General features: G+C 46.5%; 1 protein-coding gene across 2 annotated transcripts; it reads left to right on the forward strand.

Moving 5' to 3' along the window:
• The first annotated feature begins 917 nt into the window (after positions 1-917).
• MSL1 (MSL complex subunit 1) lies at positions 918-13385 on the forward strand. 2 transcript variants are annotated; one of them, XM_022557934.3, is made up of 9 exons: positions 918-2015; positions 4636-4859; positions 6135-6517; positions 8421-8468; positions 8921-8985; positions 9628-9695; positions 10090-10214; positions 10356-10428; positions 10829-13385. In XM_022557934.3, exons 1-9 carry the CDS (start codon positions 1248-1250, stop codon positions 10917-10919), a joined length of 1845 nt encoding a protein of 614 aa, XP_022413642.1. In that variant the 5' UTR covers positions 918-1247; the 3' UTR covers positions 10920-13385. The 2 variants fall into 2 exon arrangements, with proteins under 2 accessions (XP_022413642.1, XP_022413643.1); XM_022557935.3 differs by lacking the exon at positions 8421-8468.
• Positions 13386-15050: the final 1665 nt, after the last annotated feature.

Here is a 15050-nt window from a genome sequence, read left to right on the forward strand (position 1 = left end):
AGAACTTCATTCTCTCCCATACCAATGTGGGGCTGCTGGGGAGTGCTGGGGGTGGAGGGTTAGAATTCTATGCCCAGGAAACACCCATAGGCTCAAACAGGAGCCTGCATCCTGACTGGTCCAGGAGGCGTGCGGGGCCGCTGGGCCCCTCCGGCGAGGGCCAGGCCGGTTGCCAAGGTGCCCGGGGAAGGGGTAATCCAGCGCAGGCCGGCTACGTGGACCGCTCGGTACACTTCCACGGAGGGCGCATCTGCTTCCCGAAGACCCCTTCCTTCCTCTCAACTCCATTCTCTCACGCTCCTCTCTCCCGAGGAGCCTCCGCATTCGCCTTCTACCCGTCCTGGCCCCAGCCCTTTCTTCACTCCTCCTGACCCTCCCCCGGCTCGCCCCTCCCCCGGCAGCCCACCTTCACCCCGCCGCTCCGCGGGCTCCTCGGTCCTCGCCCCTCATCCCCGGCCTCCCCTCGCCGGCCCCCCGCGCCCGGGGCCCCCGTGGCCCCTTGCCCGCCTTCCTCGAGGCGGCGGCGGCCCCTTTCACAATAGCGCGGCCCGCCTCCCTCCTCTCAGCTCCCGGTTCGCTCCCGCCCGCTTCCCTCCCGGCGCATGCGCCCTCCGGTCGGCGGCGGCTGCGGTTGTGGCGGCTCCGAGCGGCTCCGTTTTTTTTAAAGGGAAACGCTGAGGCGCCGGGGGTGACTGTGGGGGAGGGGGACCCCGAGCCCGGAGACCCGCGGGAGAGGCGACAGACCCCCTCCCGGAGTAGGAGGGCTTTGGGCGGACCCATCCCTCCCACCCCCTCCTGAGGAGGAGGGGGGGGAAAATGGAGGCTCGGGGCGGCTGAGGCGAGCTCCGGGGCGGGGGGCCGGGGCGGGGAAGGGGGTGTGTGGGGTGGGGAGACGAGGCGGGCCCGGCCGGGCCAGGGGGGGCCGAAGCGAGCTCCGGGGATGAGCTCGGGGGCGGCTGGGTGCGAGCTCCTGCCTCTGAGGCGAAGGCGGCGGCGGCGGCGGCAGCAGAGGCGGCGGCGAGGCCCCCATGGGCCGGCGGCGGGCCTCAGCCGCGGCCTCCACTTCTCCGCACGCCGGCGGGATGGCGCCCGGGCCCCGGAGGAGCCGCGCTAGCCAAGGCCTGCTGCCGCGCTGCTGAGGCGAGCCCGCCAAACTCCCCTCCCCCTCCTCCGTCCTCGACCCCCCGCACCTCACCCCTTCCCCACCCCCTCCTCCGTTTCGGTCCCCGGCGCTGCTCCGGACCACTATGACCATGAGATCCGCAGTGTTCAAGGCGGCCGCGGCCCCTGCCGGCGGCAACCCTGAGCAGCGACTGGATTACGAGCGAGCTGCGGCGCTGGGCGGGCCCGAGGACGAGCCCGGGGCGGCCGAAGCCCACTTCCTCCCCCGGCACCGTAAGCTCAAGGAGCCGGGGCCTCCGCTGGCCTCCTCCCAGGGCGGGAGCCCTGCGCCCTCCCCGGCCGGCTGCGGCGGCAAGGGCCGGGGCTTGTTACTCCCGGCCGGGGCGGCCCCCGGGCAGCAGGAAGAGAGCTGGGGCGGCTCGGTGCCCTTGCCCTGTCCGCCCCCGGCCACCAAACAAGCTGGCATTGGGGGGGAGCCAGCGGCAGCCGGAGCCGGCTGCAGTCCCCGACCCAAGTATCAGGCGGTGCTGCCCATTCAGACGGGCTCTCTCGTGGCGGCGGCCAAAGAGCCTACGCCCTGGGCTGGGGACAAGGGTGGGGCGGCTCCCCCAGGTGCCACCGCCTCGGACCCGGCGGGACCCCCACCACTACCTCTGCCCGGGCCGCCACCCCTCGCGCCCACCGCCGCCGCCGGGACCCTGGCGGCCAGCGAGGGCCGATGGAAGAGTACGAGGAAGAGCCCTCTCGGGGGTGGCGGCGGCTCGGGAGCCTCCAGTCAGGCCGCCTGCCTCAAACAGATCCTTCTGCTGCAATTGGACCTCATCGAACAGCAGCAGCAGCAGCTGCAGGCCAAGGAGAAGGAGATCGAGGAGCTGAAGTCAGAGAGAGACACGGTACGGGAGGGGTTAATCTGCGTTCGGGACGAGGAGCGAGTTGTGCGCATGCTCGGGGGAAGGGGGCTGTAGGAGGTTAAGGTATCCCTGGGTTAGGGGTAAGAAGGTTGGCCACCAGCGTAGGAGTCTTCTTAGTTAACGGGTCCTTGGGAGCCAGGCCCACAGACACGTTGGGTTGGAGGGAGGGGTTAAAGGGCAACCTCCCAGGGGGAGGGGGAGGGGAAGTTTCAGGTGCCAAAGGGTTAATTTAAAATGACAGCCCCAGACGTGTGGGAAAGACGTTTAGAGTGGGAAAAGACCTGATTTGTGAGGGGTTGAAAAATGAAAAGGTGGGATACATATGTGGTGGCTTTATGGAAGGGGTTAACTTAAAGAGCTTTGCGTTATAAATGTATTCTGGAGGAGAGGGCCATAGCAGCTGTTGCTCTAAGCACTGCTGTAGCATCTTTAGACAGAGTAGTAGGCCTTTTAATTGGCAGAGGGGTCAAGGTGATTCACAGTGGAACCCTATTACAGCTTTTTAAAATGATATTAAGAGAATCATCACCTTTGATTTCAGACAGTTTTTCATAGGAATCTGAGTTATAAAACATGACCTGCTAACCAGCTCCCTTGTATGAGCATGGTGTTTAGAGGCTGGAAGGTTTTTAAGGCATCAGGGGAAATTAAGCTTATTAAATGTATTAAGTAGACCAAAAATTTTTCCCCTATATTAGAATCTTAAGGTAGTAGAGAAGTCATTTATTATTTCTTTGTACTTCTGAGGAGCACGACTATATAGGATTATTTTTACTGCAGCAGTAGTTAAGGGCACCTTATGTGTTAAAACATATTCCTCCAGATATCAGGAAAGCTGTGGTGGTGGGATATTACCGTGCTAGCATACCTTACAGCTGCCTAAAAATAAACATGGTTTCTACAATTGTTGTGTTCAGGCTGCAGCAGTCTCTCTCTCTCCCTCCCTCTCCCTCTCCCTCTCCCTCTCCCTCTCCCTCTCCCTCTCTCTCTCTTTCTCTCTCTCTCTCTCTCTCTCTCTCCCTCCTCTCTCTCTCTCTCTCTCTCTCTCTCTCTCTCTCTCTCTCTCTCTCTCTCTCCCCCCCCCTCTCTCCCTCTCTCCCTCCCTCTCCGGCGTTGTGTGCGCCAAGGGCTGAGCAGGAGAGCAGAGGGCTGTTCATTTTGTTTGCTTTCCAAATGAATCTCTCCAGGCAGCGACTGTTTTATTGGAGAATGCATTCTGCAAGGTGGAATGGGAGCTGGGGCCGGTCTCATTAAAATATCTCATGGTGTTGATTTGTGGAAGTTACTCAACATGGAGGTGGCACTGCTCAGCTACTGTACTGCAGTCTAGGGGTGTGATGGTACTGTAATTACAACACATCGTGTCCTTATTTGGGGGGGGGGAGGCGGGAAGAGAACGACCAGTGAAGGAGAAGAAATCAAGGAAATGTCACCCATAAGCCGTGTTTAAGTAATGTTAAGGCTGTGAATCAAAACAGAAGATGAAATGAGAATGTGGCTGACAGGGGGGGCTGTCTGCTGATTGTGGAGGTTTCTGTTCAGTACCTGAGGTAATGGCCCCTTTGCAGACTTTCCTAGGCAGGAAAAGCGGGGTGAGTTAAGGATAGAGTGTCAGTCTGAACTTGGCATTCATTGCCTCTGTTGTGTATTGCAGTCTTAGCGATGCTTAAGCTTGTTTCTCTTATTCCAGTTGTTGTTTGGCCTCTCATGAAATCTGTGCAGCTAAGTGGATGTAATGAAGTCAACATTAATATCACAGTCTAACCCAAATAAAATTCTTATTATAGGGTGTAAGTAGCACATTTGGCATCTTTTCTCAGAACATTTTAATGTGAACTTTTCAATGATAATAGACTTCCATTTTCTGTTTGATTATGTGGTCCTCCCATTAACTAGAATTAAAAGACTTTGTTTTCAATATTCAGACAAATAGGTATAATTTTTTTGTTATCTCAAATGCAAAGCAATATGTATATTTGATGATTGATGGGATTTATGGGTACTGGTTCTTTTATAATTCTTCCAAATTGAGTGTTCATTATTTAGGTGGCACCTCCCCACCCCCACCCCACCCGCCTTCAAATAACACTGCAATCCCTAGTGGCACTGTGATTGTGTGAGCTTTTAATTCCTTCTCAATGTACTGTCTGGACTTTGTCCTTGTGTATAGTGTTTTAGAGTGGAAGTAGAGAGGATAGTGTTTGGAGAACCTTAGGGCCTCCTAAAAGAACATTAAGGTTAATTCTGGAAACTCCCAAACTGACTTGGAGCCACATGGTTAGCAGTAGCAGAGACCATTGCCATTTAAAAGGCATGTTGTGGCCCCTCCCAGTGAAGAGGATTTTCTTTCAGAAGAATGAAGTACAAATTCCCCCATGCCCCTCCCCAACTAGTTTAGCCCCTAAAATCAAGCAGTGTACCTTGTCTTCTCTATTGTGTTTAAGAAAATCTATTCAGATTAATGTCTGCCTGTTAAAAATAAGTTGAATTGCTATGGTTCATGGAAAGAGGCAGAAGACCATACTGATTCGCAAATAGGGCTAAGCACCTGTGTTTAATTTTTTTGTTTTTTAAGTCTGCATTTTGCCATTCTCTCTTTTAGCTCCTTGCTCGGATTGAACGTATGGAAAGGCGGATGCAGCTGGTAAAGAAGGATAACGAGAAGGAAAGGCACAAGCTGTTTCAGGGCTATGAAACTGAAGAGAGAGAGGAAACGGAGATATCCGAGAAAATTAAACTGGAGTGCCAGCCGGAGCTTTCCGAGACATCCCAGACTCTGCCTCCCAAGCCTTTCTCCTGTGGGCGGAGTGGAAAGGGACACAAAAGGTGTGCTGATAACTTTGTTACACTGTCTGGACATGAGGTCACCTGTTTCCAGTGACTGAGAGTAAGGGATTAGGACTTATGAATTTGTTTTAATAGAACTATATCTTGAATCATGAGGTCTTCTGTGCTGAGAAACTGTCTTGAAGCATTCTTGCACAGACTATGTACGTCTGTTAGGAACATTTTGGTCACCGTAGTAACTACAGAATGCAGAGTACATCATAAAGAGAATGGGCAACAAATGTGACAGCTGAGTTTCTTAAAGAAAACTATAGCCCTTCATTTCAAGTTAGGAAGTGTTAAATTCCTTCATTGCATCAGGCACTGGTAGACATTAAAATGTAAGCTCTAAGTGTCTTTGGACTCAAAGAGATTAGTCTAGCTATAAGGATGGCATAAGTTTTGAAAACTCAGAATTCAACTGCAATAAAATATGCAGATAGACAACAGTGATACAAACTATTGAGAGATTAAAGATTATTGTGCGTTAAAATAGTGAAACTTTAAGGAGGAGATGGATCTTGAAAAAGAAGTATAGACTTTAGATTGGTAAAAAGGAGAGGAGATGGCATTCTAGAAGTGTGTGTGTGTGTGTGTGTGTGTGTGTGTGTGTGTGTAGACTGGTGGGAGAAAGAGAGCCAGAAGATAGCAAGAAAAAAGAAACAGAGATTGTAATTAACGTGTAGGTTTGGAGGGGTAGAATAAGAGACTGGTCTCTGGTTGACAGGAATGAAACAGGCCACAAAGTAGAGGCCTCTAATGTTAGCTAAAGGGTCTTTTTTTTGCGGTACGCGGGCCTCTCACTGTTGTGGCCTCTCCCGTTGCGGGGCACAGGCTCCGGACGCGCAGGCTCAGCAGCCATGGCTCACGGGCCCAGCTGCTTCGCGGCATGTGGGATCTTCCTGGACCGGGGCACGAACCCGTGTCCCCTGCATCGGCAGGCAGACTCTCAACCACTGCGCCACCAGGGAAGCCCCAGCTAAAGGATCTTGAATAAAATAGGGACCTTTTTAGATTTAGTAGGCAGTAGGATACTAGTAGAGGTTCTTAAGCATGGAAACTCACTTGTTCAACAAACATTTACTAAGGGCCTATTATATATACTGTTAAGCATGAGGCTGTTCCTGCTCATGACAGCCAAATGAACACAGATATTTAGATACTTGAATACTGGTTATTTTGAAGCAAGCTAGTTCTCTTGCCCCAAAATGTAATCAAATTAGATTTTATTCAAGAGTCAATAAATTCTATAATGTTTTCTTCCCTATCTAATAGGAAATCCCCATTTGGAAGTACAGAAAGAAAGATTCCTGTTAAAAAGCTGGCTCCTGAATTTTCAAAAGTCAAAACAAAAACTCCTAAGCACTCTCCTGTTAAAGAGGAACCCTGTGGTTCCTTATCTGAAACTGTTTGTAAACGTGAATTGAGGAGCCAGGAAACTCCAGAAAAGCCCCGGTCTTCAGTGGACACCCCGCCAAGACTCTCGACTCCCCAGAAGGGACCCAGCACCCATCCCAAGGAGAAAGCCTTCTCAAGTGAGATAGAAGATTTGCCGTACCTTTCCACCACAGAAATGTATTTGTGTCGTTGGCACCAGCCTCCCCCATCACCGTTACCATTACGGGAATCCTCTCCAAAGAAGGAGGAGACTGTAGCAAGTAAGGCATAGAGAACACTTGCTCTTATACCCTAGTGGTGGCGGTCAAGCTAACAAGTGTGAAAATGCCTTTGGCATTTTTAAAAAAGTGCAATCAATAAAGCAGAGTTCTGTCAAGATGAGTAAGTTAACAGCCAGAGACAGACACTGTGCAGGCATTGCAAATAGATGGAATTACAGCAAAATGTGCTCAATGTATTTGCCTGCTTACAACACTGGGAGATGTGTTTGCCAGTAAGTTGCTCATCACAAGAGCACCAGACTTGGGGGTGTAATCTCCGGCAACTTGCATGCCCTCTGAAAGAAGGGTTTTCTGTGCTGTGAAATGCATAGAACTTATACTTTGCCATGCACGACTGTTCCTGCAATTGATATTGTGTGAAACCTGGGAGGGTGGTCTTTGGGTGTTCTCAGGGGCCAATGGTAATTTTTGGGTTGGGGAGCCAGTTTGGGGTGGGGAATTTCACCTGGGCCTCCGCTCTTTAACTATATAAACATTTATCTGTATCTCTATGTCCCGGTCTGGGGGGCAGGAGGAATCTGCCAAAGACCAACAGTCTTACTTTATCTTACGATACTTCACAAAGGTTCTAAATGTGAAGAGTTTACTTGGATTGCAGTAGCCCATTGGTTGTTCATATATTTAAATAAAATGGTCTACAAACTATTTTTCAAACAATAAGGACTATCTTGGGATATCTGAGCTGCTTGGGATGGGTGTGGGGTATGGGACCTTGGTCTTCATTCCCTTTTTTTTCTTCATGGCTTCCACACAGAGATGCTCCCCTATCTCCTACATCAACCAGTAACTGGAATGTGCCTTCAATCGTGTAATGTTAGTCTGTGACAGTCACAGTGGGTGCTCCGGGGTGACGGTGGGGAAGCCTTGGATAGAGTCACAGCCCTGAGTTTCTGATGCTGTGTCTTGCCCTAGTAGGGATGGGGATGGGAATCCATTCCAGTAAGACAAGAGCATTCTCCAGGCTTTGTTTGGCTGTTCTGGTGACAAAATTAAGTGGGGAAGATAGATTACTCTTCTTAATTATCTAAAATTCATTAGGCCTTACACTTGAGTACATGCGATAGACCAGGACCCTGATCTAGGCTCAGGTTTTTTGTTGGTTCAGTTAGTTGAACAGGTTCATCCTTAATGGTTAACCTTCTTGCTGCCATGGCAATGCTGTGTAACAAGAGAAACCGTGAAGCAATTTCCCATCCGGGATTGGGAAATGGCTTAGTCCCGGAGCTGTTCTGTGTGACTGGCTATTTTTGAAAACCCTTTCTGCCCTAGTACAGAAAATTCCAAACACCTCTAATATTGTGGGCCTAGCAGTACAGAAAGAGTCTGATTGGGGGGAATCCCAGTCCTTTTGAGGACCCTGAGTTGTGAATAAACGTGTGAATCCTTATTCTTGACGCCCCTATCTCAAGAGGAAGTCTCAATGGCTTGTTCTAAGGAAGCCAAAGTCTTTGTGCATGTTGTTCAGGCTGGACCAGCAAGGTAGTTTGTTTGGAGGGAGGAGGGAGCTGTTTAAGAAGACTACATATGTAAGTTTTGAGAACACTGATCTTTTATTTGAAAAATAGGGTCAACTTTTACTCACCTGCCATGTTCTGAGTTTAAGGTTTGATATCCTTGGCCATCAACTGTTGCAGGGAAACCACCCTAAATAATGAAGAAAAGAAGTCGTCTCAGTGTAAAAAAAAAAGTGGTGGGCTTATTTTCTTTTCTTTTGTCTGTTGTTCCCTCTTCCCCTCCCCCAGAGAGAAATTCTCAAAAGAACAACTCAAAAAACCAAAATGGCTTCCTAGTGAGAACTTCAGTGATGATCCTTTCCTCCATTTTGGGTATGGGCTTTTTTTCTTTTTACACTGAGGTGATTCTTCTTTCCTGCATTATTTAGGGTGTCTGATGCCATCAAGTGTTGCAGGAGAAACTTCAGTCTTGGCTGGTGAGTAGAATAGGAATTGTGCTGGCTGGGCCTGGGGTGGGGGTTGGTGGGATGGTGGATGGTTGGGAGCTGCATTCCCTATCAGTTGGATGGGGGAGAGTGAGATTCCTTGGTGTATGATTACACTATAGACTTCAAAATGACTACAAATTTCAGTTGTTTTTCAGGAACTGCAATAGCATCCATTATGTGAATTGTCAGGTATTGGTTTAGGGTTTTTTGTGATCCTGTGTTTGGCAGACTGCAATGGCATTTTAGGTTCTTTTAATACCGTAGCAAGGACACTGAATATGGCTTCAGGTGAGGCCATAGAATGGATTCCTATCACTTGGTAACTTTGTCTTATCTGGGAGAGGTCTCTTGTCCTAGTGAATAGCAGGTTGTGTGACCTTGGATTTAAGGGTGGTTCCACCCCTCCTCCCTTTCTTTCTCTCTTTCTTTTTTCTTTCCAGTTCCTTCTTGGAGGGACCACTCAGTAGAGCCTCTAAGGGACCCAAATCCTTCAGACCTTTTGGAGGTAGGTACCTAAGACCTGTCAGTAGAAGGGAGTGAGAGACAGAAATGGGGCTGTTACTTGAATATGTCATTGTAACTGTATGGATGGGTTAAATAGAACTTTGAAGCAAGAAGGTAACTTGAGAGATTATCTAGTCCAACTCCTTTGTTGTATAGATGAGAAAACTGAGGTCCAGAGTGGCTAAGTGATTTATTAAAAAATAAATAACTAGGGAATGTTCAAAACAAAGCTAGATTCCATGCTAAGTAGAAAAGTTAGCGTGTACCACTCAGCAACAGAATTATATATTCCAACCTCATTTGACTCTTATAAGTTTGATACTTACTTTAAACTCAGACTCTTATAAAGTATAGAGGTAGGGAGGGTTTGTGGCAGTCTCAAGGGTTGTTTCAGTTTGATGTGACTTTCATCTTGGAAAATTATAGAAATGATTTTGGAATATGGAGATTCTACAGGGTAGGGGTGGGGAAAGGAGTATGTGTTTTGTTGATTTTGTTACCAGGAGGTTCCTATGATATCCATAGAACTCACAGACTCAGGTGGGACCTGAAGGTGAAAGATTTTACATTCCTGGAAGCTGGAAATGAGTATACATGTGTCACACGGTGATAAGTAGCTTATCAGCTGCTATTCTTTACACAGAACCTGGATGACAGTGTGTTTTCGAAGCGGCATGCAAAACTGGAGCTGGATGAGAAGAGAAGGAAAAGGTGAGGCTGGAGATGTCCATTCTGGGGACAACTGAGCCCTATAGGACCCTAACCTCTCTTATCTATGCTGAGGGGAGCCCTGGAGCTCTTAATACTTTTCAGTTACTCAATTGGTTGAGTATCAGAGTGTGAAGTGGTTGTTGTTATACACGTTTGGCCTCTTTTTCTTCTGGGGAACACCAACACATGATCTAGACTGCCAGACCTATACAGCTCTTCCCTAACCAAGCAGGCGGTTCTCTTTACCCCCCTACCCCTCCCCACCCCCCATCCCCCATCTAGAAGACTCAGCAGAGATCTCCCTAGCATCTGGATTGTGTGAGTTGCCTTTATAGAGCTGGTTTTCAGTAATGTTGGGTTTGTTTGTTTTGTTTGTCTGGTTTGTTTTTCCCAGATGGGATATTCAGAGGATCAGGGAACAAAGAATTTTACAGCGACTGCAGCTCAGAATGTATAAAAAGAAAGGAATTCAGGAATCTGAGCCCGAGGTTACCTCATTTTTCCCTGAGCCAGATGATGGTAAGTTTTGTTTATCTAAAAGAGTACAGGGCTCCAGGATACAACTTGCTCTGAATGAATGCAGTATTTTGGAACAGGTATAGTTGCTAGACATTTTCCATCTGTGTCACTAACAAGGTCCCGTTTGGCTTTCTTCCGTAGTTGAAAGTTTGATGATTACCCCCTTCTTGCCTGTTGTAGCATTTGGACGACCATTACCAAAACTAACTCCACAGTAAGTATAAAGTTTTTTTCCCCTCCTCTCTCAGGTTGTCTGTGCTTCACCTCCCTTCCAGACTTCATGAAAGCCTAGATATAAGGTGGAATAGCTGGCTTAGGGACAGCCATGGCTCTTTGACAGAAGTGAGGCTGCCTGGGCCACTAGTTTTTGCAGTGATAAGATTCCCAAGCCAGGAATTTGGAGGATTGCTTTTTGAATTAGAAATAGATTATTCAATCACTTTAATAGCACACCATTGCTCTGGCTTTGAGGCAGGCAAGACACTCTAAACCTGGGACTTGGGAGTCAGGGCTAGGAGTGGTAAAGGGCATAGTGTCTTTTTCTGAGTTAGTCTCATGTCCATACTGAGTTTCTTCTAGTCTTGCAGGTTGATTTCCGTATCCTTTTTTGCCAGGAATTTTGAGCTGCCCTGGTTGGATGAGCGTAGCCGATGCAGGTTGGAGATCCAGAAGAAGCAAACACCTCATCGGACATGTAGGAAATAGCTGTGCTGGCAAGAACCTTCCGTCTTCAGATAGTTGTAGCATGCCATTCCCAGAGAGTGGCAGAGACCTGTATATGTGACCGATGTCCTCATGTATGTTATCATTCGCTGGTAATGCCCTTCCATACTCCCCTGATCTTGGTTTTGTTTTCATCACTCTGATTTCACAAATACTCTTTCACTGGGCTAATTGTGAATTATGGAGGGTGATTGGGATTTCTTTTCCCTTTTTGGGGAAATGAACTCTCAAGCTAAATCTATAGGATGGCAGATTTGGAAGCTTCAGGGGTCTGCTTCTCTACATTTGCCTATGTTAAAAGGGTGAAAGGGCTCTCTTCATTAGACTTTTGGAAGATGAAGCAACCTCTGCCTTTAGAGCTGTGCCTGCATGGCACTCTTCCTGCCCTGGTATACCCTTCCTTATAGTGTGAGTATAGTGGTTTTTACCCCAAAACAAAACAAAACTAAAAACCTCACCATGAGCTTAAGGACCAGATGAGGAATAACAAGTGACGTGATAAAGCAAGTCATCTTCACAGGGTAGAAAAGAGGTTGGAGTTGGTAGATAAATACCTGAAAAGACAGTTCTCTTAAAACTATCCTGTGATATAGCCATGTGGGAAGGGATGTTTGGCTGTGATTATTTTCTTAGTTAATGGCTAACTGAATTTCTTCCCCCACCCCTCAAAGAATAAAATCTTCTGAAAAGAGAATGAGGATGGTAAGTTTGGGACCAGTTATGGCTCTAAACAAAAGCCGTTGGTGTTTGGGGATGGCATGCCAGATCCTGTATAGATGTCTTTGTGTCACATCACTTCTCCAGTATTCCTTAGTTGGGTTTTATCCTTTTAGCTGAGCTCTTGGTGGTGGGATAGAGATTTAGGGAGGGTGGGGGTGTGTGTGGAAATATGTGCTTCCTTTGGCTGGCAAATGTCTACATCTTGAAACAAACAGATGTACCTAATGAGCTTCTCCGTTCATTTTGTAAAAATAGATTTGTATGTGTACCATCTTAGTTCCCCCCTCCCACCCACCTCCCACCCCACCCCCATTTTGTTAAAAGAATTTCAGGACAGCACTCCAGGCCACTTTGGTCTCAGTGTAAGATCCCTGTAACTATCTGGAAGGAAAATAAAGCCAAGACCTCTGGTCTTAAATATATAGGAATTGCCTTTCTTTAGTCTTCAGGACTATTGTATGAAAACAAGTAGGGGTCTAATCTCCTAGAAGGTAGGGGCTTTTATCCTTGAAGAGAATATGTCCCCAGATTATTAGCACTTTTAGAGGAGAAGCCAAGGTATGTAGGATGTGTGGCCGGCCCATCAGTGGAGCATGAGAGAATGGGATACCATTGTGGGAAGGGAAGAAAAAAGTTCCTCAGGGGCCTCCCACTGCTAAAGCTTTTTGTGAGATGTTGATCTGTGCTCCCTGAGTTTGACTTTTAAAGGAATTACTCTGGCAGCACATGTAGTATTCTTGGATGATCTTGCTGCTCTTATTTCTCCTTTGTGTGTGTGTGTGTGTGTGGCTATGGGTTTTCATTTGTAACTCCATCTGCTTAGGAGAGTGGGCTCTCCACAAGGGAACCTGCTGTGAACTTCATTGCAGCAAGAATATAGAGAGAAATAGGACTTATTCCACTAGGGGCTCTCATCTCACACCTTAAGGAGAGGAAGGAGATTTCTAGAAAAACTGGGCCAGATTTTCTTTGTTCTCCATCATTTTAATATGGCAAGCTGTTTGGCTTTCCTACTCTGACCTATGTTATGTTCCTTTATAATGTGCCCAAGAAGAAAAAGACCAGTCAGTGTCTCTTTTATTCCTTGATTCCTCTCAGTTTCTTCTTGATTTTCAGCATTTGTCAGACTCCTAATTTGGGTATGCATTAGCAAACTTAGCCTTTATGTTTGTGCCTATCCAGCAGACTCCCCAGATTTTGAACTTGAGTTAGACTAAGAGGAATCCATGGGTGCTATCTGGCCAGTCTTAAGTGGATTCTATTTCCTTGGTTCTCCCTCTACCTAGGACCTCTTATTTTATTGTCCCCTCTTCTAGATCAATTCTCCTTTGATTTGGATATGTTGAAGTTTTGTTGAGAAGGAGGTTGGAGAGTAGATTAGCAAAGTTCCAAGAGCAAAATTACAGTGTGTTGAAGTGTGGGGGGAAAATTAGCCTTATTTTTTCCCTACATGGGATACAACACTGAAATTCAATCTTCAACTGAAGGACCTGCAGTTCTCCTAAAACACAGTTCTTTGTTTCTTTCCTTAACAAAGTTTAAGCTAGTGTTAATAAATTAAAAAGAGAAATTGCTTGTCTGTCCACTTCAGCTTTGTTTTATGCCCGTTTCATATTGTTGTCTGTGTTGTAATTCATACTTTTGATACCATTTCTGATGTGTAAAATTGGTTGTCTTGTAAATATCTTATAAAGAGTTCAATTGTAAATAAACTATTGTGGCTGTTAATTTTGAACTTCTGCTTCAATTTATTAGATTTATTGGGAAGCATTAAACAATTCTGCTTGTATATTTTAAAAGACTAGAAAAAGAAATTCATTTTCACAAAATAGAAAAACACCATTTTCCCTTTTATATGAGATATTAACTTCCATTTGTGTATGAACACAATGTATGTTTCATCCCTCTTTGTCCTGTGTTCTTCCTTACACATAATTGGCAACTTTAAAAACAAGAGATGATAGGATACTTGGTGCCTGGTGTCTAAATTAGTAAAACCTCAGTTGGAAAGACCTTAGAGGTTATCTAGTCTGACTCCAATACATGATTTCCCTTTGACAACATTCCAGACAAATGAAGTCCAGCTTCTCCTTTAACACTTTGTTTTCTCTTATACATTTTTTTCTAAATGTTAGAAAATTCTTCCTCGTTGACAAAATCTAACTTCTTGTAACTCGAGCCCACTGGTTCTTGCTTTGCCTTCCAGGGTGATGAAAAAATATCAATTGCTCCTTTCCTCATAGTCCCTCAAATAGTTAAAGTTTGCTGTGGCAATCCCAATCTTCATGGTTAACATTCAGAGATTTTACAATTGTTCCTCAAAAGAAAGGATCTTGAATGTTTCAGTTCTCTGGATGAGTGAATGATTTGCTCATGTCCATTTAAAAATTGAATCCAGGGGCTTCCCTGGTGATGCAGTGGTTAAGAATCCGCCTGCCAACGCAGGGGACTCAGGTTTGAGCCCTGGTCCAGGAAGATCCCACATGCTGCGGAGCAACTAAGCCCCGTGCGCCACAACTACTGAGCCTGCGCCCTAGAGCTGGCGAGCCACAACTACTGAGCCCGTGCACCTAGAGCCCGTGCTCCACAACAAGAGAAACCACCGCAATGAGAGGCCCGCAAACCGCAATGAAGAGTAGCCCCCGCTCGCCGCAACTAGAGAAAGCCCACGCGCAGCAACAAAGACCCAACGCAGCCAAAAATAAATAAATAAATTTATAAAAAAAAAAAAAATTGAATCCATACCAAACAACTGAAAGGCAAAGTGGCAGACTATCACTTTCCTTATTTAGACACTAAACTTGGCAGCTTTACTATATCAATTTACTTTGAGATAGATAGGATCCTCTGGGTCTTTTTTTTTTTTTCTTTCTGTTAACACTTATTAGATCACACATCCTCCATTTTGAACTCAGGCAGTTGGTTTCTGGAGCTGTATTTACAAGTTGTCACATTTGACCACTTGTTTAACCAGCTGAGATCTGTTTGGATCCTGATTATATCTCTGAAGGCATTCAGAATACCTTCTGGTTTCATATTGTCTATAAATTTGATAAACATCAATATCCTTAACCATAGCATTTGTAAAAGCATTACACCGGACACAATCCTGTGCTATGATAGTGACCTTTCTCTGGTGTGTATTATTAAAATGTGTACTCCCGTAGGTGCACTAATAGCTTACGCTTCTTATATGTTTTTATTATGGCACAAAACAAATATACCAATTTTTTTCATTGCTGAAAAATGCGTTGCCAAAATCTCAGCATTCCCTCATCTACCCGTCTGGCATGCCCTTAACAAGAAGGAAATCATGTCAGGATATTGAACCAAATGCCCATTCCTATGATTATCTTTTTTAAAATCGGTTCTAAAATCTTGGTAAGATTACCA

Source organism: Delphinapterus leucas, chromosome 19 (genome assembly GCF_059928025.1).
Source record: "Delphinapterus leucas isolate spDelLeu-1000000601 "Yukka" chromosome 19, BTC_Dleu_Yukka2, whole genome shotgun sequence".
NCBI classification, from domain to species: domain Eukaryota; kingdom Metazoa; phylum Chordata; class Mammalia; order Artiodactyla; family Monodontidae; genus Delphinapterus; species Delphinapterus leucas.